This window comes from Polypterus senegalus, chromosome 4, assembly GCF_016835505.1.
Source record: "Polypterus senegalus isolate Bchr_013 chromosome 4, ASM1683550v1, whole genome shotgun sequence".
NCBI lineage: Eukaryota > Metazoa > Chordata > Cladistia > Polypteriformes > Polypteridae > Polypterus > Polypterus senegalus.
Genome location: NC_053157.1, coordinates 164,031,681 through 164,056,585, shown reverse-complemented (window position 1 = coordinate 164,056,585; position 24,905 = coordinate 164,031,681). Strand labels below are relative to the sequence as shown.

The window sequence follows — 24,905 nt, the reverse complement described above, 5'->3', positions numbered from 1 at the left end:
ATCTAAACCTGCAAGTGATGAAATGTGCAATACAAGATTAAAGCCAAATATAAAGGACTAAAAAAAGGAAATAAAGCAAATATTAAAAAGGAATAGTACCACAACTTAAAATAGATATGATACTTAGATACTTTCAATAATGCAATATTCATCTGATTAGGGAAGAAATGTTTATTTAAAAATCATTTTCATACAATTCATGAAAAAGGAAAAACAAATGTGACAAAACAGAGATGTAAAAATGGTCTTTAAAGAGGTTATTCACTTTTTATCGTGCAATTGTTTAAACTTAAATCCACCTTTTGTGCTCCGTACATGTAAACATAACCCATACAAAACAGCCCATATAATTTTATAGAAGTAAAATAAAACAGAATATTAAGTTATATAATGGGTGTTTTAAACTCTTGCATGTTATAGTTTTGTAAAGATGATTAAATAAAACAGCAAACATAAGATGTATAATTAGTATACCTTGAACCTTTGGCTCTGGAGAATGATGATCTTTATCATTTACTTTCTCAATTACAAAATTTCCTGCCGGCATTATTGTTTTCATTTCAGTTATCATCTTCTGTATAATAGCATCCATGTTTAATGCAGAGGAATGTTTTAAAGATTCAGCATCAATGATAATGCTCCCTGGGCGAAACTGTCTTACACCTACCCAAAACTGGCTTAGTATGTTTATAAATGCTCCTTCCAGCTGAACACCTATATAGATAAAAAATTTTGAAAAAAACATTAAACATTTACAACTTGCCTGGCAGTTTTACATGCTAATTTTTTAACACATCTTTTCTAGAATCGCCAAAAAAATAAAAAAAATCAAGCAGTAATCCTGCAACTCTTTCTAAAGTAACACTGCGGATTTAGTCATATGTATATTAGACAGATATTTTCCCAACAAAACTCTTTGAATTATCTGATTTGCTGTCTTGCTCTAAAACTATGGAATGTTCTTCCTCTCCATGTGAACTGCTGAAAATGTTTTCAATACCTTGTCTGAATCCGCTCTGTTCAGGCTAATAAATAGGCTTATCTTCATTGTAAACTAGAGCAGGCTCTAGAAGAACACAATACAATCACATACAAAACACACAACCTCCCTCCCTCACTCACTCACTCACAGCAGATAAAATCCATCTAACTTGCTTAAAATGCAAGCTGTACTCATAAGCCACTAATCTTCAAATGAAAATATTGTCCCAGCAAATTAACACAATACTACTACTTACTACTGTGCTATATTTACAGAAAAACTTTCTTATTTTTAAACTCAAGAACAACAATCACATTTAAAATGGGTCGTTAATTTTACACTTATTAGTAATGGTTATTTTAAAGCAAGAAACTATTCAAATAACACCCACTATTCCATTTGACTCATCTTTCCGTATAAACCTTCAATCCAAATCAACTTCTGAACATAGTGTATGACTTTATCTTTTTACCTTTTTTTCCCCTATTGTTCTCTAATTCACTGATCACTTCTACCACTTTCTTTTATGTGGAATCACTCCCTGGACTATTTTTACTATCCGTATACTGCTGCTGGATTATGTGAATTTCCCCTTGGGATTAATAAAGTATCTATCTATCTATCTATCTAGTAAACTGAACTATAGAAGGCTACCTTAAGACCTGACTGCAAAAGCATTCAGGAGGAACAATGCAGATTTCATCCTGGTCGCAGAACACTGGGCCAGCTTTTTACCCTCACAAGGATTCTGGGGGGTTCAAGGGAGTATGCCCAAACAGTCTAAATGTGTTTTGTGGACTTGGAACGGGCATATGACAGCATCCCTCAGAGTGTGCGGTGCATCAGAAGTATGGGATTCCAGCCCTGATGTTGCAAGCTATTCAGTCCCTATACAACTGGAGCAAAAGCTTGGTGTGCATTGCCAGCAGCAAGTCAGACTTGTTCCCGGTAAGTGTAGGATTCCACCAGGACTGCCATTTATCACAAAATCTATTCAGATTTTTATGGAAAGAATCTCTAGGTTCAGCGTTAGGACTTTGGGGTCCAGTTTGGTGACCTCAGGATCACATCTATTCTCCTTGCAGATGATGTGGTCTTGATGGCTTCATCAGGCTGTGAACATAGAATGCATTGGGGTGGTTTATGAAGCAGCCAGGATGAGGAGCAGCACTTCCAAGTCAGAGGTCATAGTTCTTAGCCAGAAGAGTGGAATGCCCTCTCCAGTTTGAGAGTGAATTGCTACCTCAAGCAAAGGAGTTTAAGCATCTCAGAATCTTATTCACAAGTGAGAGCAAAAGGCAGCAGGAGGTCAGCAAGTGGATTGGAGCAGCATCAGCAGTCATGCAAATGTTGTACTGGTCAGTCGTGGTAAAGAAAGAGTGGAGATGAAAGGCAAAGCTCTCGATTTTACAGGTCAATCTACGTTCCTACTCTTTCGTATGGTTAGGAGCTGTGAGTAGTGACCAAAAGAACTAGCTTGCAGATACAGTACAAGTGGCAGAAATGAGTTTCCTTTGTAGGGTATCAATCCTCAGCCTTAGTGATGGGGTGAGGAATGCAGACATTTAAGATGAGCTCAAAGTGGAGCCACTGCTCCTCCTGGACACCACCCTTAGGAGGTGTTTCAGGTATGTCCAACTGAGAGACCTCAGGGCAGACCCAGAAAACGCTGGACAGATTACATGTCTCGAATTGCCTGGGAAAACCTCGGTATCCCCAAGGAGGAGTTGGCAAGGAAAAGAGAGATCTGGGCATCTTTGCTTAGACTGCTACTCCTGCAACCCAGATCCATATAAGCGGCAGAAAATGGATGAATGGATGATTGTAGAAACATTCCAAAAAAATAAAACTGACCTAAGGATGAACTATAAAATGTCACTTGGTACCACTGAAGAATTGATCAGTAACAAGCTGCTAAATTACTCAACGATTTAAATGAAAGGTAATTGAGATATATTCTATGGATGTAGATAATAAATATTCACTTCCAGAATGCAATCTTGTTCAAGTACATGTACCTTATTTTACTAAAATCACTTTCTAATTGTTTTATGTAATTTGTTGCTGCACAGCTTTGAACTTAGCCCTGCTGTAGGTATTCATTTATATCCAGAAACGTACGGCTATAACTTGTTACATCAGCCACAATCACCTCATTGTATCAGCTGCATGCCTACCTGCAAACTACAGCAATCTGCTAAGGATTGATGGGTGAGGTCTCCAGGACTCTAAACAAATCATATTATGTGATATCATCTACTGTTAAATTCTGCTAAGTACTTCTAAATTTTTTTATTTGTATACTGTATTGAGGATGTGTTCTGTTCTGTGTAGTGTATTGTATTGCCCCCTTCTTTTTGACACCCACTGCACGCCCAACCTACCTGGAAAGGGGTCTCTCTTTGAACTGCCTTTCCCAAGGTTTCTTCACTTTTTTCCCTACTGGGGTTGGGAGTTTTTCCTTGTCTTCTTAGAGAGTCAATGCTGGGGGGAGGTCAAAAGGCAGGGCCTTTTAAAGCCCATTGTATTGTGGCACTTCTTGTGTGATTTTGGGCTATACAAAAATAAATTGTATTGTATTATATTGTAATGACCATGAACCAACTGAATGGATGGGTTGTATTCGTTCTTATTCTCGTCATTACTGTTGAAAATAACTTAAAAAAGTATCTGTTTTTGACCTAAGAAAGATAAATAAAAAATACAACAAATCACTCGGATTATGTTAACATCTGCATACCTACATTTGAATTTTCAACATTTTACTAGTGTAGTGTATCAGATATACACCAAATGGCACATAAAACCTCAGCTGCAGCCTATCACTGCCCTTCTGACTAAGACATAACTTCATACCAGTACACACTAATAGATTATTTTTAGAAAACCAATTAACAAATTTCTCTCTAGAGCAGCGAGTGAGACCCTTCCTGTACTGGATCTTCATTTCTCCATCAGAAAAGAAAGCATCATTATTGTTAACTAAAATGAAGATGAAAACTATTTAGTAATAAAACATTTTCATAAACTGAAAAAAAATTATTAAAACAAATGAAAAACTAAACTGAACTATTAAGGTAGCTGAAAAAAAATGACTAAAATAAAATAATGGCTTATTTAAAAAAAATGCCGCAATCAGACTTGTGCACTGGCCAACCGGGGTTGCAGGCAGCCCAGAAATTATTTGAATATATTAATAAATATTTCTTCTTTGTTTTTCAAAGAAATATTCCTGCTTCATGTTTGGGCACTCAAGTCTCTTTTAATACCTTTTATCGTTATCTCTGACATAACAAGCCTCATGTGCAGTCATTAGGTGAAGAGCGGCTAGTAAAGGAGGGTGGATGTTGACACAGTGCTTACTGTGAGATGGATACACGCAAGTTAAGTGTCTGATGGATAAACTGATTTATTGTGTGATAATAGTGATAATTCCTCAGAAATTGGCAGCGACAGCATGATAGATTCTAGTTCTAGTGTTAGTGAAGTTTGCCAAGGCTATGATTTCGCTCTACCGGTAAACTATGATACAACCTCTGAACATGGTGTAACCCAAGAGTGTTGAGCAGCTTTCAGAGCTTTGTTGGATTTTTAGAGCTCAAGACAGAAGTGTCAGATACAGAGAATTCCTTACAGAATTTCAGTCTGTTCAAAAGTGATGACGTTAACTGTAATTGTGATTAAGCCATAATAAGTGCACAGCAACAGCAGCACGCACTAAAGCCAAGTGAAAACTCTTTTCAGTTTATTTCTCAGGGGTCTGCATTTTGTTGGCAACAATTCACTTGTCACTTCACACAGGAGAAATCCTTTTTGAAAACAAAACCATGTTTTTGACATTTGATAAAGAGATTCATTAGTGATACAAACCTTGTAAATTTATTGAGTTGGCAGTGTTTCTACTAAACTACAGGTAAAAGTTCACTGGTTTCTTCAAACTAAAAAAAACTAAATCTGCATGCTAATGTTTTTCTTTAAGTTTTTATTATTTCTTTTCCTTAGTTTTACATTCACAGCTGAGAAGTCTGATAGTATAAAAATAATGTTATCAGAATAATGTTTATATAATATTTCTCCTTCCCTTTTCTTTCTCATACACTTAAAATGGATGAAGGATCATATTATTTTCTTAACATCTGACATAAATACTGATATATTTGTGTGTTTGAGTGTGTGTGTATTGCTGCCATGAGCTAGCACCTTGTTCAGAGATTGTTCCTGCCTTGTACTGAATGCGTGCTAGGGCGCATGCTTCACGTTCCTTGCTTTAGATAAGCAGGTTTACCGACAACAACATTTTTTCAGCACCACTGCTCAAAAATATAAGCATCTTATAACATTTTTAATATTCAGGAGTTGGTTTTGTTTTTGCCTTACAATATCTACACACGTCTGACATATCACTTATGTCCTTGTATTCAATCTCTTTTTGTTGTTCTGTTATTTCACCAAGTAATAATTTCCCTTTGTTTGTGCTAATGCGATCCTTACTCTCTTTTTTTTGATACTTTTGAATTTTACTACTTTCATAATCTGTAACTTGCTCTGCATGTGTGTCACGCTCACATTTTTTTGAGCCTTTCAAATTCCACTGCTTTCATAATCTCTAACCTGCTCTCTGCATTTGTATCGTGCCAATGCTTTTGAACGTCTTTATGAAGTCTTTTTTTTCTGACCCAGGTTGGACCTACGAGGTTTTCAACTCCACTTGGTCCGGGCTGATTAATACTTTCCTTATTTTCAGAATTTGCACATAGTTGCTCTTTTTTCTTCGATTAGTCATTGATGTGTCATCTAGAATGCATAAAATTCTTTAAGAGCTGGGAGCACATGAAGTGTGTCTGCCAAAAGCAATCCAACAACTGAGAGGTTAGATGTCCATGATCTTGTCTTAAATTGTTTGTAAGTAGGGCGTGATGTGCAAAAGTGACAGTCTCACATGTTTTGCTTCCAAGGGTTACAAAGTCTAGTCTCGCTGGACGTCAAAGTCTTTCCGAGAAGGTATACTATACTATAATCACTAAAACTAATATATTCTCTCTCTCTCTCTCTCTCTCTCTCTCTCTCTCTCTCTCTCTCTCTCTCTCTCTCTCTCTCTCTCTCTCTCTCTCTCTCTCTCTCTCTCTCTCTCTCTCTATATATATATATATATATATATATATATATATATATATATATACATAAATAAAATAAAAACATCTTTGTAAAATAAAAACTAATAATACATCTTGAAAGAAAACTAAAAATAAATACATTTTTCAAGTATATAAATAAAAACTAATATAAAAAGATAATACTTTGGTTTGACTGTTGAAATTCATAGTTCAACAGTCATTAAGGCACTGTAGTTGGAGAAACATGTGGCAATAAGTCCACTTTGCTCCCTAAGGACAAACCTGCACACCACTTTTCACTCAAGAAACCAATGCTAAAATAATCACTCCTTCCTTTATTGTAAAGTCTCAGCACTAGCTCCCTCTGTTCTCTGCATCATCTCAGCACGGGAAAGCATCTGCTCAGTCCAACAGGCACAGTCTATTTCATAAGATGTAACCCACAAAAAAGGCTGGAGTGATCCTTTGTCCAACCAGATGTTTTTCATTGCCTTTTGCAACTGACATTTCTGAAATATAGTCACTCTTGCTACCAGTTATTTTCCATACTGTACTTCCTCTTACTTTTCTTCAAGCCTTTGAGTAAATGGTCTCCTACAACCAAGTGTTAAAGTGATGCAAACTTTTCAAATGATCACCGTCAGATTGATCATAATGCACCAACTTTCCTTGTCAAAAAATATTTTATCCTGCTCCTTAAATCGGATTCATATACTGTATCATTAATTTGTTTTTCTCCTTAAACCCTAAACATGGTATTGGACACAGCCATTTCCATCACATCACTAAACACCAGAATCCTGTCCCCTTCAACATTCCTGGTACTTAATGAATCTCGTAAGAACCAAAATGGCCATTCATGTGTCCACCCATTACAATGACTTCTCCCAAAGGCAATCTAAACGATGTTGACAAACTGTTCCAAATGTTCATTTTTTTTGCTGCTTCTACCAATGAATGGGACATTCTCTGCATAGTCATCAGTCACTTACAATTATTTTAACAACTACAATACACTCACTCATTCACCATCTTCACCTCCACCACATTTTCTTACCACAGGCATACCACGTCCTACTTAATGTGTCCCTGTCATTCTTCTCACTAAATATTCTCACTCAAGCTTTCAATCTCGCCTCCTTTGCACAGCAAAAACAAAAAGTTCTCTCATACTCACAATATCACAGGACAAAATCCTTAACTCTCTTCTTTACAACTCCATCTCACCTATGCTTCTCCTACATCTTGCACTAAGCCAGTTTAACAGAATGCATCATGTCTGTGACAGGGGATTACAATTTTACTGTCCCTCTTTCATGTAGTAAAAGGTGACTAAAAGGAGATTAAATGAGGCATCTGATCTTAAACATTTCTGTCTCAATATACTATTAAGGATGAAATTAATAACTGTTTCTTTAACAGGAAGTCATGAAAAAAAAAAATAAATATATGATACTGTACCTTTCAGCTCTCTTATAATCTGCAACGATGCATGTGCTAATACCAAAGGTGTAACAACATTGCCGACAGTACGTATGAATCCATCACTGATCCTTATAGAGAAATAGTTAGATACTTTTAGCTCACTTTCACCTTCCTTTTTTATCTTTTTTGATGGAGAAGATTCTTGATCTTCCTGAGACATTTCCTCTATTTGATTTCCTCTGAAAGAAGCAAATAAGGACACTTTACACAATATCTAAAGACCAAGGTACATTACTTAACAGTTTGAAAAACGCTATATAAAGCTATGTCAAGAAGGAAAAAAAAACAACAAAAAAAAACTGTTGACCCATTCATTCTCTAAATCTGCATGTAGAGCACTTTAAGAATTTTAAAGACAGCATGCCAAGGATAACATTTGAAAAAGCTGAAGTAATTTGGTACAATTCCTGAAATATCTTAAAAAAAAAAAAACTAGATGCAAAAATCACCAACAATAAAAAAATGAAATACCTTAAAATCTTAAAAAAATGCTTCCACTAATTTGATTGCAATTTGATAACATTATAGAAAAGAAGAAAATTAGCCATCTGTGATTTGTTTTTATTTCTTGACATTAGTCGGTAATGCAGATGTAATGACTGAGGTATTTTAGGAAGTGCATCCTTTTTTGCCGTAGCTGTGATTGAGTGGACAAATGCAGCATGAAGTTCATGCAAATGAATGGCACAAGTAGAACAGCACCACTGTACAAGATTAGCCTGTAATTTCGCAGAGAAATGGAGTTGGTGTTAGGTGAGACCAAAAGAAGACATGGTTAGCAAGCTGCCTCCTTGGCTATATGCTATATCTGTCAACTTTTAATTACACCACAAAATACATTAAAATATATATAAATTTAAGCTGGACTGAATAAACACTCTTATACACACACATTATTTATTTTATATATACTGTATACTGTATATACAGCATATATATTTGTCACATACATGTTTATGGGAAACAGCTAAAGGGCCTAAATAATAGTAATTCTACGCCAGACCAGGGACGGTGGAGTGTGCTAACAGCTGAAAAAACAATATACGGGTGGCTGCCCCAAAACTTCATGATGTCTGTGACTCGTTTGTGTGACGATATATATATATATATGTATATTGAATATTAGCTAATTCATTTGCACAATTGTAGAATAAACACCAGAAATATGCATCTCGATCAACTTAGCACAGTGCCACTTGATGGACCGATTACCAAGATTGTAGGCATACTATACCTAGAAGCAAAGTTGATAACTACATCTTACTCCTACAATGTTGACCAATTCTGGGAATCTTTGTGCCCCCCTTACAATATACTGCAGACAAATAATTACATGATTTCAGCAAATCAGCTTAGATTAATTTGTTTATAGTTTCCTCCAATGATGCTCCCCACTTGGTTTCTGACCTCTGCCCAAATATTGACAACAGTGTTGACAACATGTGTACTCTGCAGAACAAACACCACATTAATAAAACCACACCCAAACGGAAACCCAGAAATAAATGTTGAAGGCATGTTCCTGGAACTCTGCTTTTTCCTTGCATCTAGGAACAGGAAGAATTTAACACCACTCTTTCTGATAAGCTTGTATTTGATGTTTAACTAGCAGATCATAACCATTCAGAAGAATGAGAGAGAGGGAAACTTTGGAGAGGAGGGAGAGGAGGTTGGGAGCATGCACTGATTACAGCACATTGCTGCCCCCACCACACAACGCACCACACGGATTGGGAACCCGAGTGCAGCTGTGCAACAGGTGACACCTCGGCACCACACTGAAACAGTGTGAGGAAATTTGACAGTGGCTGGAGTGCTAATCCTGCCACCGACCCCCAAGGGACTATCTGTTTTTTACACAGGCCTTCTGTGTTAATTTTGAAAATGTCTCATAAAATTTAATATATTCTATTTTTGCCATTTAGTATACACACTGCACCAAAAAATTGTAAATGAAATGGAGCTTTCATACCTAAGTACTACATGTATAAAATGTCGAAATACACACACATTAGAATGGTATAGTGATTGCATAACAAATGTGCTTAAAAATTGTTGGATGAGATAGAGAGGTTTAGGCAAGTAAAGCGAAATGAAGTACTTTGTCATGTGGTGCAAGGAGAACCACCAGTAATTCATCTCAACAGCAGGAAGATAAAAGAGTGAAGTTGTGCATTTAAACAAATGGAAAGAAAACCTACTTTAATGAATTCAGACCCTTTTATTTTGTCCTTTAAATAAAACAGATGCTGCTTTAGTTTGGACAGTGAGCTTGTTTTATTTGCCTCTGCTTTTCAAATGAAAAATGAAAAGATAAAGACACATTTGAAATTTCCACTTTTTTAAGGTAAGGTAAGGAATTTAAGGGTAACAATTGACTCTGACTTGAATTTTAAATCACATATTAATCAGATTACTAGGACAGCATTTTTCCACATAAGAAATATAGCAAAAGTTTGATCCCTTATAACATTGCAGGATCCTGAGAAATTAATCCACGCTTTTGTTTTCAGTTGACTAGATTACTGTAACGCTCTCCTCTCAGGACTACCCAAAAAAGACATAAATTGATTGCAACTAGTGCAGAATGCAGCCGCTAGAATCTTAACTAGGAAAAGAAAATCTGAGCACATCTCTCCAGTTTTGATGTCACTACACTGGTTACCTGTGTCATTTAGAACTGACTTTAAAATCCTGCTTATAGTTTACAAAGCCTTAAATAATCTCGCCCCATCATATATTTCAGAATGTCTTACACCTTACACTCCAAATAGTAACCTTAGATCTTCAAATGAGTGTCTGATTAGAATTCCAAGTGGTGAGGCGGCCTTCTGCTGTTATGCACCTAAAATCTAGAATAGCTTGCCAATAGGAATTCGCCAGGCTAATACAGTACAGTGGTGCACTTTAAAACACTGCTGAAAACATTGCTTTAACATGGCTTCCTCATAGCTTCATCTTAGTTTAATCCTGATGCTCTGTATATTCAATTAATTATCATGATTTTTCATGGTGGCTCCAAAATCCGTACTAACCCCTACTTTCTGTCTGTTCTTTTTCCGGTTTTCTAGAGTGGCAACCTGCGCCGCCACCACCACCTGATCAAAGCACTGTAATGTCCCTACATTGATGGATTAAAGGTCAGAAGTCCACATAACCGTCCTCATCAAGTTCTTCCATGAGAACCCTGAATACCATGAGGACTGATTGAGGTAATTTATGTTAGGTAGAATGCCTAGAGGGGCGGGGTGGTCCCGTGGCCAGGAACCCCTGCAGATTTTACTTTTTTCTCCAGCCGTCTGGAGTTTTCTTTGTTTTTTCTGTCCTCCCTGGCCATCGGACCTTACTCTTTTTCTATGTTAATTAGTGTTCCCTTATTCTAATTTTTATTTATTTTGTCTTTTTTCTTTTTCTTCATCATGTAAAGCACTTTAAGCTGCATAATTTGTATGAAAATGTGCTATATAAATAAATGTTGTTAACAATAGTCTTGTTAGTTTAACAGCAAAATGTCTTTGTAAGAGCCAATCTTAGAAAGTTAATGTTTAATGTTAAATTAATGTAAGTGTTTGCTTAATTTCTACAGAACATCACTTTCTTATAGCTATCTAGAATATGGTATAGCTTTTTAACCCCAGTACATTAACATGCGATATAACATTCTTGGTTATATCTGTAGAACAGAGTGTTAATTAACCCAGTGAAGAAATAGTCCTACTGCTAGCATGGCCTGGTAGATATGATTGCAAATAGAATAGGAGATGGCATACAGTTTTCTGACCATGTTTAACGTGTCTAATGTGTTCACCTTGTTTAATGTGCCTCAAGCACAACTGTATGACCAAACTTAAAGAATGAAACAAGATACAGTACATAAGTTTTAAACAGAGCTTTTCTTTAATACCAATTTTTTCTCTATTTTTGTGTGAACTGTTTATCGTTGAAATTTTTACTGAAGCTTTTAAAACAAATATTTTTGGTCTGTGGAATGATTTGAGCACGTGTCACACCAGTGCTTGAATCATCTTATAAAGCAAACTAAAGGCTGCAGAACTTTGATAAATTTGAAAAAAATGCAACTAGTCTTTTACTTACAAACCTGTTAAGCATGTTAGTTTTGTGTCTTCTTGATAAACAACTTATGAATCTGTGATACATTTGCAGCTTTTTTTAAAAGATGATGAACAATGTATATTATTTGTTGCTTTGTGTCATACAGTATGTTTTGGTAAGAAACAAGTACTGCATTATTAAAATGGCAACCCATATTTATAAGTACACCTCAAGAATTATGAATGTCTATCTCGTACACCTGTATAAATGTAGTAAATGCATATTTTAACAGTAAAAAAACTGTAGTGCAATTAATCTATCATTAACAATGTTTAAAACATATAAGTGCAGGTATATTTACATTTAAGCAGCATTTAATTGCCAATACCAATTAATTGATTGTGTGAGTGTGTATGTTGTCACGCACATGTGATTAGGGGACCGCATACAGACCCAAACTGTAGCGTGAAGTCGCATGCCAGAAGGGAATGGCGAGGTACTAACCTCTCTCTTTCTATTCCTGCAGAAAGAAAGATGCACCGCTGCCATGAATCTGCCACGACTCCCTGACCATGCATTGCCGCTTCCACCTTCCCTCTGTCGATCCCTGATGACATCAGCGCTCCCAGCATCCATCTCGCTCTACTTCTGGTCCCTCACCATAAACGTTACCCACTCCGCCATTTTGACGGTCTGCTATTGTATATGGAAATCAATACTGCACTGGCGAAATTATTTTTTTTGCATATTTCTTACAGTATACGGGGCCAGAAACCCCAAACTTTGACGACTAGTGTGTCTTTCTTTTACAATGTATATATTTTATATACTTACTTTGGTTTTTTTGTTAGATAAATGGTGAAAACTACTTTTTTAAATAAGCCTTGTTTCAGAGAGGTACAATAAGGAAAAATTAAACAATAGGACAGCTTCTAATTATAAGAGGTATTTTATTTTCTTTTATGCCACATGCATTATGGATAAATATTTTGTACGATTTTTATTTGTATGTATTTTAAGGAAATTGTATTTATTTTAGTATTTTTATGATCACTGAGAAATAAGCATACAGAATTTCATTTTGTTAATAAAAAAATGAACAGTTAACACCTGTGATCTATAGTTTAATTATAAACATACACTTTAATACAGGACATAAGGCTTCTAGGCATCTGCAGCCTAATGCATAACAATGTGTTTAGAATTCACACTAAAACATGGTGCACGGACAAAAACAGAAATGTGCGTAAACACAAAAAAATCCAGATGCATAAATCTGTGCGTACACCTACTTCCACGTTCTTCCGCTATATAAATCCTGGTCAATGTGAAATGTAACACACGTGCACACACCTGCTACCCCACCCTGACTCTTCTCAGTATTTCACAAATTTTAATATGCAAGTCAATATAAAAAGCCCTTTCCGTTCAGTGTTCGGTGAAATGACAATGGAAAAAGCACATGAAAAGAAGAATTTCAGCAAAGGCAAAGTTGAAGTAAGGGAAAGCATACTATTTGTTGGCTTAAGCAGTGGTATAAACAACAAAAATAAGTATACCAAGTGATACAGAGTGTGGAGAAACTAGAAAGTTCAAGTTCAGAAAGTCACACAGTGCCCAAAATAAAAGTCGCCGTGAAAAGGCGAGTCGTAGCCCACCGTCTGAGTGTCACACGGAAGTGTATTAGAGTAAGAAGGAAAAAAATATAGGGACACAGTTTAAAAAAAGGTAAAAATGTCCAGCTTCAGCTTCAAAATGTCCAGCTTCAGCAAAACTTTAACAAATGTTTCTCCAATTGCAATATTATGACCTCAAAATTTTATAAACACCAGGGAAAGACATGCACATTGCAGATACACCATCCTGTTTCAGAAAACATGTTTGAAGAGAAAGTAGTGTAAGAAATGGATGCCACAGAAGCATGGAGCTCAGATGTGATCAAGTAGATCCTGAAAGCAACAAAGTCCTTCATGTAAATGGAGGCACACACGAAAGACCAGCCTAAAAAATGTAACAATCTTAACAGTCCACCTGTACTGGCCAAAGTGTCACAGTCAGCATCATGAATAGCATACTGATGAACAATAGGACTGTCATGACTCAGACCAGTCATTCTGGAGGACTGACACATTTCCTACTGGGTGCCCAGCAAACTAAAATCCAACCCTGAAAGGGACTATATTGGTCATGAGTTCCAACCACATAATCAAAAAGAACATTTCAAATTACATGAGATACCAGAATTATCATAGCTAAAACTTGGGTCTGATATTTTTGAGTTACACGGGAAGTTGTTTCTTGTAATCATAGACTACCTGACTTAATATCCAGATGTGCTTAATTGACTTGATAAAATGGCCTATACACTTGATTAGAAAATTAAGTCAGTTTTTGCGAGGCACAGAATTTCCTAAGATGCTGTGAGAGGTGATACTCACTTTCCCAGCTGTTAAATGCAAACATTTACAGTTTCTTGAGGAATTAGGCTCTTACACTTTAGTTCTGGATATCTACAATCCGATGAATTTACTGAACACAAGTTGAAGACAGTTAAACATTCTCTCAAGAGTGCCCGACAAATACGTACAGATCTGCAGTTAACTCTCGTCACTGGGAGAAACACCAGTGACAAGCTTAGATGTTTTTCTAGCACAAGGTTGGTAAATTCAGGGGGGTAAATTCACACACATCCCGCTGTGAAAATGTGTTTTTTCAAACATAGCTCATTTGGTATGTTTTTTTCCTAACTCTCATGTGATTCCCACAAAAGTCCTGGGGCCTCATGTATAATGCCGTGCGTAGAACTCACAGTATAACATGGCGTAAGCACAAAGGCGGGAATGTGCATATGCACAGAAAAATCCAGATGCAGGAATCTGTGCATACGCAAACTTCCACGTTCTTCCACTACATAAATCCCAATTAGTGTGAAAAGTAACACTCGTTCACGCGCCTGCTGTCCTGCCCCAACTTCTCCCAGAGTTATGCCTCTTTCAATATGCAAATAAATATAAATAGCCCTTAAGCTCAGCCTTCTGCGAAAAGACAATGGGAAAAGCACTGGAAAAAATATAAGAATTTCAGCGAATACCAAGTGGAGGCAAAGAAAAACATACTATTTATTGGTTTAAACAGTGGTATAAACAACAAAAGGAAGTTGATCGAGTGACAGAGTGTCGGAGAAACTCGAAAGTTCAAGTTCACAAGGTCGCACAGTGCCCAAAATAAAAAAAGAACTTGTCACATATCAAAGTCGCTGTGAAAAGGCGAGTCGTAGCCCACCATCTGAGTGTCATATGAAAGCTTATTAGGGTACAGAGAAAACAAAATAGCCACACAGTGGGGAAAAAAGCACGAAATGTCAACTTTAATCTCGAAATTTCCACTTTAATCACGTAGTTTATTTTGTCATTAAAGTAGAACATCATAAACTTCATCTTAAAATCATTTAATTTACTAGTTTCACAAATCCCATTATAACTATAAAGTAGCATGTTAAATGCTTTGTTTTGTATTTGATCTTCTATGTGCTCTATGTGTGTGAATCACTACGTTCTTCCGCGATTTCTGTTTCTCCGACAGGACACAGAATCCATTACATTCGTAATATTACAGCTCTCTGAATAATTAAAATACTGAGATGTATACGTGATATCTTTTTCATGATGATAGGAATGAAAGTATGTTATTTAACATGGGAACACGGTGGCGCAGCAATTGTGTGCGACCTTCGATGAAATTATTGCAGCAGTACTGTCTCTTTCAAATGTACTAACCTCCAATTCCTGTCCTTGCTTTTCTTTCTTCAAATACCCAATTGCCACACAATCAGCTCTGTAATAGACGTTAAGCCATCTGTAAGCTTACAATGATTCTTCAAAACTTTTAAGAAACATTGAAATATCTTCGTAGTACGTGTTTAATTATTCTATCCATCTATCCTTCCAGTGTCGTGCCAGCCCAGCAAGAATACAGCACGAGGCACTGTGCTAACTAGCGCTGCAGCACCGTGTCCTCACATGTTTAATTATTAACAATACATATTATTTAAATGAAGTTAAACCTTTATCTGTATAATATAATCAACATATTTTGCTGCATTTCATCTTAAAAATGATATTGTCATCATATGTAAATATGCGCTTTATAAAGTGGTGCTGATTGTACTTATAAGTACAAACAGTTCTACAAGGAGCACTTGATGTACTGATTGACTGTGTTTAAAGTTCTTGGGATGAAACTGTTTCTGAACCATGAGGTCCGTACGGGAAAGTCTCTGAAGCGTTTTGCCGTGGCTGAGGCAGCGTGTGCTTGATTCTGTATACTGATAATTTTCTTTCCGATCACCTGCTGCTGTGATTCCCCACTCAGATACAGTGATATAAATACAACAAGTGGTGCAGTGAGAGTAATATGGGAAGAGATGATCTGTTGTGGCAACCCCTAACGGGAGCAGCTGAAAGAAGAAGAAGAAGAAGAAGATGGTGCAGTGAGAGTAACAACGCTAAAGCAGTTATGGTATTTGGAATACTATGGCTATTCCCTGGACCATTATATTGTTACAGGTTAATTACAATCAGATGCATTACACTAATAAACAATATGCGGTTAGTTTCAGTGTATTTATAAAGCCGCGTCAGGAATGTGCATCTAAGAAAGAAAGATAAACAACACAGGAACAGTAGCATTGCTTTGATGTCTGAAAAACCGAGCGCAGAACTTGCGTACGACAGGGTATGAGGTACCGTAGAAATGTGCGTGAATTTACGCCAAGTTTAGGTTTTATACATCGTCATTTGAATGTGGAAACGTTTGTACGCAACATTTCTGTGCGTACGCACCGTTTATACATGAGGCCCTAGGTCATTTAAGTAGATCTTGTAAACCCACCAATCACACCCTGGTGTGGACCAAAACAACCATACTGAGACCCTTTGGTCTGGGTGCAGTACCAAGTGAACCCTGAAGCGGTTCACATGAGGTCTGAATTGGCACTTTTCCACTGCATAGTACGGCACGACATGGTTCAGTTCAGCTCACTTTTGGGGGGTTTTCCACTGGGAACAGTACCTGGTGCCTGGTCCTTTTTTTAGTACCTCCTCAGCCGAGGTTCCAAGCGCGCCGAAGCGTTACCAAAACGTGACGTGTAAACTCTGCTGGTCACTGATTGGCCGGAGAAAATCGTCATTAATAATTTTTAAAAGGTACACACACACGGAAGTTTGTGTCCCGTCTCTCCATCGCTGGACGCAGTTTGTTATAAGTGGATGAATGTTTCTTCAGACATTCGAAAGTTCTCCAGCCACTGAGAGTGTTTGTAAAACAGGGAACAATCACATCCCACCACTCTGAAGCACGGTTAAATGTCCAAACAGATGGTCTGTTGCGGCGACTTTTTTGCAAAATGTGGAAGATCTGTAATATACAGAATCAGCATTTTAATGTTACACTGGCAGTTAAGTTCATTTTATGCTTTGCAACAGTGATAAAACTTAGCTAGTGATGTGCTTTTTTTAGATGCTTACCCTTGCGCGTCGTCGAGCTAAAGTGTTGTCGTTGTCTGCGTGTTGTTGTAAAAGTTCCACGGTGTCACGGCAGTAGAGGCGGCGCAACTATAACGACACGTGAATAATCCCGCCCACTCTAAAGCGGTACTAAACTGCAGTCGAAACGCAAACCGAGCCGAACTGAGCCGAACCAAGGTGAGCTGTACTGAACCGTGCTGTGTCGTACTATGCAGTGGAAAAGCGCCTAAAGTGATACAACCTGGGACCAACCTAACTACATGAAATATTGTGCATTATGGATGAAATTGCTCATGCAGCACTCATAAGTCGAGGGTTAACATGGAGCATTAAAACCAATAAAAAGGTACCAGTATAAATGTACATAGTTATAAATGTAACACAATTCGCATAAACAACTCACACAATTACCAGTCAATCAGAGCAACCTAAGCACCTGTCACTGCTTCTTTAGCACATGCAGTCAGACAAGAGTTGTAAATTTACTTGTGATTGGGTCGATCAAAACACATACAGAAGTGGCAAGAAATGAACAACAGTGGCGGGTGAGAACAATGAGCAATGCCCCCAACCTTACACTATGAAAGTGATTTTTAAGAAGATGGACCACCTGCAGTAGAAGTGGCACAGATATGGTCCTTCCAGTGAGGTGTAATGATTTTGTCATGAACCATCACTGAGGGTTGAGCGCCACCAGATGGCCAAATTCTGCAACTTCTAGCCCCAGAAATATTGAGTAGGCCTAACTCACTGTCCATTGTTGGGATGACTGGTAGGCCTAACTCACTGTCCATTGTTGGGATGACTAACTGTTCATGCTTATGCACATATGCTTAATTTACACAGTTAAAAAAAGTTAGACTGTTTTTTTATCATTTGTTCAGCAAGAAAAGATAACTGAGTGTGATGCACTATAGTGTAGGTTTTAAACAAACTGAGAAACTGTGCATGTGTTTGTAACTTTAAAAATCTGCCAAATATAAATGGGGGGAATGTGGTATGTTCAAGAACTTCTATGTCTGATTAGAAAATACACCGATTGTGTGTCTAGGCGATTACATATGCCCGTGAATAGCCTTAGAAGATCTTTGGGAGTTAACCACAAAATAACTTACTGGTTGATAACCCAAGAGCGTGTAGCTGTTCATACTTTTTCTGACAAGCTACAAAGGGCGATTATAACTAGAAGAAGAAATGTTAACATTGAATAAGCAGATGGCTGCAAAGTTGTGCGAATAAGTACCGTAGGTGGCTGCAAGAGAAAAAGTCACGATATAATCTAGCAGCTGCTGAGCAGACAGATACGGTTAATTCAGTGACCAAAAACATATCAAGGCTCGCCACTATTTTATTAACCACAAACACATTACATCGCAGGGCGGCGCAGTGGGTAGTGCTGCTGCCTCACAGTTAGGACACCCGGGTTCACTTCCCGGGTCCCCCAGCGTGGAGTTTGCATGTTCTCCCCGTGTCTGCGTGAGATTCCTCTGGGTGCCCCGGTTTCCTCCCACAGTCCAAAGACATGCAGGTTAGGTGCATTGGCGAACCTAAATTGTGTGTGTGTGTGTGTGCCCTGCGGAGGGCTGGGATTGGCTCCAGCAGACCCCCGTGACCCTGTAGTTAGGCTATTGCGGGTTGAAAAATGGATGGATGGACATTACATCTCAAACACTTGCGAAACTGTCCGAATGGGTGGGACTACCAAAGAAGCCGGTGTAAAAACAGCTCCGACACAGACATGGCACTTTGTGACCACTTTGTAGGCATCTCCTGCATTTCTGCCTCAGAGACAACACCCAGGCAAATTTACTATAACAGCTAGGAGACGTGTCTGAACTTCTTTAAATGCTGGGTCTACAACATAGCGATCGCGGAGCTGCTTCTGTGTCGGCTTCTCTCGGTGGTTCTGTCCTCCTCTGACAGGTCTCCACCACCTGGACAGGCTGCCCCTCTCAAGTTCACACCCCAGATCCGCTACACTATTATTTGCACTGCGCGCCGGTTGAAAACCACCAGGTAAATAATTCATCGAGCCATACGTTAGCTAAAAGCACGACATAATTAATAGAAGAACAGTAGTTCCCTCTGATTCGGCAGTACAAGCGATTACCACGTAATTAGCCAAGAAGTAAGCAAGAAAAGAAAACGAAACTTAAGATTCAGCCTATTACCACTTCATCCGGTCGTTGCGCTGCCGCCACTTAACATTAAACGAAAGCCATGCAAGTCGGCCAGTCAGTTTAGCCCTTAACTGTATATGATTTTATAAATTCTGCGTTAAGAAACAAGCACAGTCCTAGAATAGACGGTAAGTTATGTTAGTTTTTCGGACCGTCAACTATTTTATTATTGGACTTGGCTTGTCTTGCAGAGCTTTTGCGCGCAATAAATCCGGTTGTTAAACTGTTCGGAATGCATTTAAAAGTCGTGCATTGAGACATTTCTTTTGTTGTCTGCAATAGAGGATGTGTATAACAATATAAAACTACTACTGCATTCAACGCCGACCACATGACATACATGTATTCACTTCTTACCTTGAAAGCAAATTGTCCCAGTCCTGGGCCTTCAGCGTGCAGGAAGAATGATGGACCGGCTGCTTTTGGAAATGCTGTGAAACTCGCTGTTGTGGGCAGGGTGCCAAGCTTTTTCCCGCGAATCCTTTGAACACAGTAATCCAGTAATTTTTACACCTCTGGTTAGATAAACAGAACCGATCACTGCTAATGCGCTTTTAAACATAAGACGCATTCGCATTTAATTTCCATCTACGTTCTGCAAAGTTTAAAGTTGCCGAATTTGACTAACAGACCTGCCTTTGATCACAGCCCCCATCGATTAATTTACAATAAATGGCGGGTTCATCCGTGTCAAACCCCAACAGTGACGCGGCAGACACCAATACCTCTGACGTCAGACACGGAACGCCCTCCATATAACAGAACGCACATAGCGTCAGTCGTGGAATACCCGACAGCGCGCCTCTCCAAGTAGATAAATCATGTGATTATCCTAACACCCTTTCCCAGCGTCACTCCCATCATGTCCTCTGCGAGTTAGCATTGACACGCTCGTTGCACAGTATGGTGCAGTTTTACAAATTACAACAGTTTCTATTTGGACAAACAAAAATGACTTCCAGTCTCACACTTAAGCTATCCAACCATTCTAAGCACTTTACCGAAATAAAGTCAGTTAGTCATTATCCAACCCGCTATATCCTAACACATGGTCACGCTGGAGCCAATACCGGCCAGCACAGGGCGCAAGCTCCCCGCAGGACACACACATACACACACAAACACCAAGCACACACTTGGGACAATTTAGGATCGCCAATGCACCTGCATGTCTTTTGGAAGAAATCGGAACACCCGGAGGAAACCCACGCTGACACGGGGAGTACACGGGGAAGTGAACATAGGTCTCCTTACTGCGAGGCAGCAGTGCTACAACCGCGCCTCCGTGCCGATATAAAGTAGTTTTTTTTTTTTGTTTTTTTTAATATACTCCCCAACTAAGTCAAACACCCCAGACATATTATTAACATTGGACGTAGAAAAAGCATTTGACATGATTGAATGGAAATACCTTTTTATTACATTGGAGAAAGTTGGGTTTGGCCCGAACATTTGTGCATGGATCAAACTACTGTATACCAATCCAGAAGCCTCAGTTTGTATCAACACCATTTGCTCAGACTACTTTAAAGTAGAATGTGGTACCAGACAAGGATGCCCCTTGTCACCGCTGCTGTTTGCAATCGCCATTGAACCACTGCCAATACACTGTCAAAATGCTGATCAGATAAAGGGGATTATCAGAGAAGGACTGGAACAGAAAATCTCATTATATGCAGATGATATGGTACTGTATATATCGGACCCACAAAATTCTGTGCCTGCAGTCTTAACAGCACTCACAGAATTTGAAAAGCTCTCTGGTCTCAGAATTAATTTGAATAAAAGTGTACTCTTTCCAGTGAATTCTCAAGCATATAATATTGGATTAGATACCCTACTTTTTATCATTGCAGAACAGTTTAAATACCTAGGGGTAAACATCACAAGTAAACATAAAGCTCTATATCAACAAAATTTAGCCATCTGTATGGAAAAAATTAAGCAAGACTTGCATAGATGGTCAACCCTTCATCTCATTCTAGCTGGAAGAATTAACACTGTTAAGATGAATATTCTTCCTAAGCTCCATTTTTATTTCAAAACATTCCAATATACATCAATAAATCATTTTTTAAGCAATCAGATTCAGCAATAACATCATTTATTTGGGACTCAAAACATCCACGCATCAAAAGAGCGACCCAACAAAGACAAAAAAGCAGAAGGTGGCATGGCTCTACCTAACTTCCAGTTTTATTACTGGGCAGCACACATACAAGCTATAAAAACCTGGACACGAATAGAAGAACAGACACAGACCTGGTCCGCAATAGAAGTAAAATCCTGCAGTACTTCTTTATATTCCCTGCTCTGTGCCCCAATAAATGCAAGTTATCTGCAATATACTGATAACCCAATTGTGCTTCACTCGCTTAGAATCTGGAACCAATGTAGAAAGCATTTTAAGATGGAGAAGCTTTTATCTGTGGCAACTCTGCAAGAGAACCACTTCTTTCAACCTTTGCAAACATATACAGCTTTTAATATCTGGAAAAAATTTGGGATTAACTTGCTTAGAGATCTTTATATAGACAACATCTTTGCATCCTATGAACAATTACATTCCAAATTTAACATTCCAACTACACATTTCTTTCACTATCTTCAAATCAGGAACTTTGTTAAACAGAACCTGCCTGACTTTCCTCATCTTGCACCCTCATCCATGCTGGAAAAAATATTGCTCAATTTCAAGGACTCAGACACCATCTCTGCAATATATAAAATTATTTTACAGTCCCTCCCTTTCAAAGATCCAAGAGGACACTGGAAAAAAGATCTCTTAATCAATATATCAGAAAAGGAGTGGAAAATAGCAATGCAGAGAATTCACTTGAGCTCCATATGCGCAAAGCATACAATTATTCAACTCAAAATTATATATCGAGCACATCTGTCTCATCTAAAACTCTCCAAAATGTTTCCAGGGCAAGATCCAACCTGCGAATGCTGCAATCAAGTCCCAGCCTCACTGGGTCACATGTTTTGGTCCTGCACCAAATTAGCATTATTCTGGACCAAAATGTTTAATTACCTTTTAGACAGCCTTGGACTCACAATTGCTCCTAACCCATTAACAGCTGTGTTTGGGGTTCTTCCAGAGGGGTTTAAAGTGAAGAAGGACAAACAAACTGTGATTGCATTCACTACACTCTTGGCACGCAGACTTATTCTGCTAACCTGGAAGAATCCTAACTCTCCTCTTTTAAGTCAGTGGAAAACCGATGTTTTAAACTATCTGAAATTGGAAAAAAGGATCTGTACAGATTTTTTTCAAAACATGGCAGGATCTAATCAGTAATATTTTAGAATAAGCTCTTAAAGCACAGAGGAAGCAATTATTTCTGCATTTCTTTTTCTTCTCCATTCATCTCTATTGGCTTATCAAACTCATCAATTTAGGTAAGTTTACAAGCCTTAAGTTTTACTCTGTTGGCCTTGCTCTCTCTCTCAGGGGTGGGGGTCGACTTGTTCTTAATCCTACTTTTTGTAAAAAATTGATTGATTTGTATGGAATGATTGCAATAAAACTAATAAACTTTCAAAAAAAAAAGGTTTTTTTTTTTTTTACTACTTTGAATGATTGTTCATTACGTTTTGTCCTGAACCGTTACATTATACCACTCTTTAATTAATATTGTTTTTATCAGTATGCTGCTGCTGGAGTATGTGAATTTCCCCTTTGGGATGAATAAAGTATCTATCTATCTATCTATCATTATATTAAAAGTAACAAATCTTATTACCATTTATTGTTTCAAACATAATGTTCCTCATGAAAGTCATACCTAGAGATTTTCAATCTATAAATGTATTTCATATTTCCACTAGGAAATTATAAACATGTGAAACAATATTAAGCTTAATTAATTTTTAAAAGGATTGCAAAAACAGTGCTGCATATAAAATTAGTTTTAAAATTGTCAGGGAAACATTTTAGAAAACAGTCATTTATTGATTGATTTGATCCATCAATGTTTTCATTTCTAAAAGCTGTATGTGTGAAATACTTTATGTCATGTCCATATCAATTGAACGGTATGTGACAGCCAAGAAATTTTACATTTTTGAATAACTTGTGAGTTTGAGACCATTATGATTGTTCTTAAACCTTTTTCATGCAACATTTAAGTAGATCGCAAAGATCCAACTTAGATCAACATAAAAACAAACTGTCTTTGAGTTGTCGTCTTTTTTTTTTTTTGATAAATATCAAATACTATTACTACTACTACTACTAAAAAATAGTTGGTTGGTTGCAGTGTGCATTCAGCAGGGAATCATCCAGAGGCGATCTCATTATTAAACATACAGTATTTATTGTCTTGTGCATACAATAGAATTATATTGTTACTTACATGTCTCTCCAGAACAGTGATAATAACACAAAAATATACATAGAATACAATACACAGTATAGATATATATTCAGTTATATTTCAAATATTTATACATAGTCTTTTTCTTACAATGTTTGTTATTACGATTGGCTGTTCAGTAACTGAACAACTAAAACAATTTCTCTAAAGCCATACTGTAGGCCACTGGTTCTTTACTATTTGCCAGAAGGCAGGAGCAAGAAAAACAGCTGAGCTGAGTGTGTAATAATCGTAGCAGCATGTCTTTTAGATACCCTGGACAGAAGGCAGCTGGGCGTCAGAAATATTTTCTGGCTTTCACCACCCTCTGCAGTGACCCAAGCACGTGCACCCTACCAGGATGTGATGCAGCCAGTGAAGACGGACTCCAGACAGCACCTGTGAGACATCTCAGGAAGGCATTGGTGAACTTGGCAATAAACAAAACATGCTGTTCCCTCCTCAGTTAATCAATTATTGCTACTGTACAAATTTAAATAAACTCACCATTTACACAGCACCCCACAAAAACAAATGACAGTTTAATCCGTCCTCTGAAGTCTATGACCTGCTCCTTAATTTTTGGGCATGAAGGGTCAGATTGTCCTGGGACCGCAGAGTCAAGCAGATAGACATCTTGTCTGCAAGCAATTTAATCATTGGTGGTGATCAGGCCTATGATGGTGATGGCAGTATCATTTTTAATGATGTAGCCATAGTGGTGCCTGGAAACACAGGTCACACTGGGGGATTTGCACACTATCCCATAGTGTGCCTGGATTTAGGGTGAACATAGAGGATATGATGCTGGCAATCTGCAAATCCGAGGTCTGCTTGCTATGAAGTCCAAAATCCAGTACTGGTGGCACAGCAGTGTTGAATGCTAAGCTATTGTCTATAAACATACCTCTATAAGAGCAGTTTTTACATTATTCAGATGTGCCAAGATAATATAGAGTACAAGACTTAACTGCTGTACCAGTATACATCATGGAGATGCTGAAGTGGAGCAAAGTTATGTACTAAGTTAAAGAAGTCTGAGTGAGTTGTTAGTTATAAAATGAGTTATCACATACAACACACAGACTGTTATGGACATGAAATGGATGAATAAACAGATAAGCACATTTCAAACATTACAAAAGATGTAAAACATGAAACACACACATATATATATATATATATATATATATATATATATATAT

General features: G+C 37.7%; 1 protein-coding gene across 1 annotated transcript in view; it reads right to left on the bottom strand.

Annotated features, from left to right (window-relative positions):
• Positions 1 to 20,051, bottom strand: part of LOC120527786 — a 105,628-nt gene extending 85,577 nt beyond the window's left edge. The window contains exons 1-3 of the mRNA XM_039751601.1: positions 19,697 to 20,051; positions 7,558 to 7,760; positions 475 to 714 (exon numbers count right to left, since the gene is read on the bottom strand). Of these exons, the coding sequence (XP_039607535.1) occupies positions 475 to 714; positions 7,558 to 7,741 (424 nt within the window). The 5' untranslated portion in view covers positions 7,742 to 7,760; positions 19,697 to 20,051. The remainder of the gene's footprint in view (positions 1 to 474; positions 715 to 7,557; positions 7,761 to 19,696) is intronic.
• Positions 20,052 to 24,905: the final 4,854 nt, after the last annotated feature.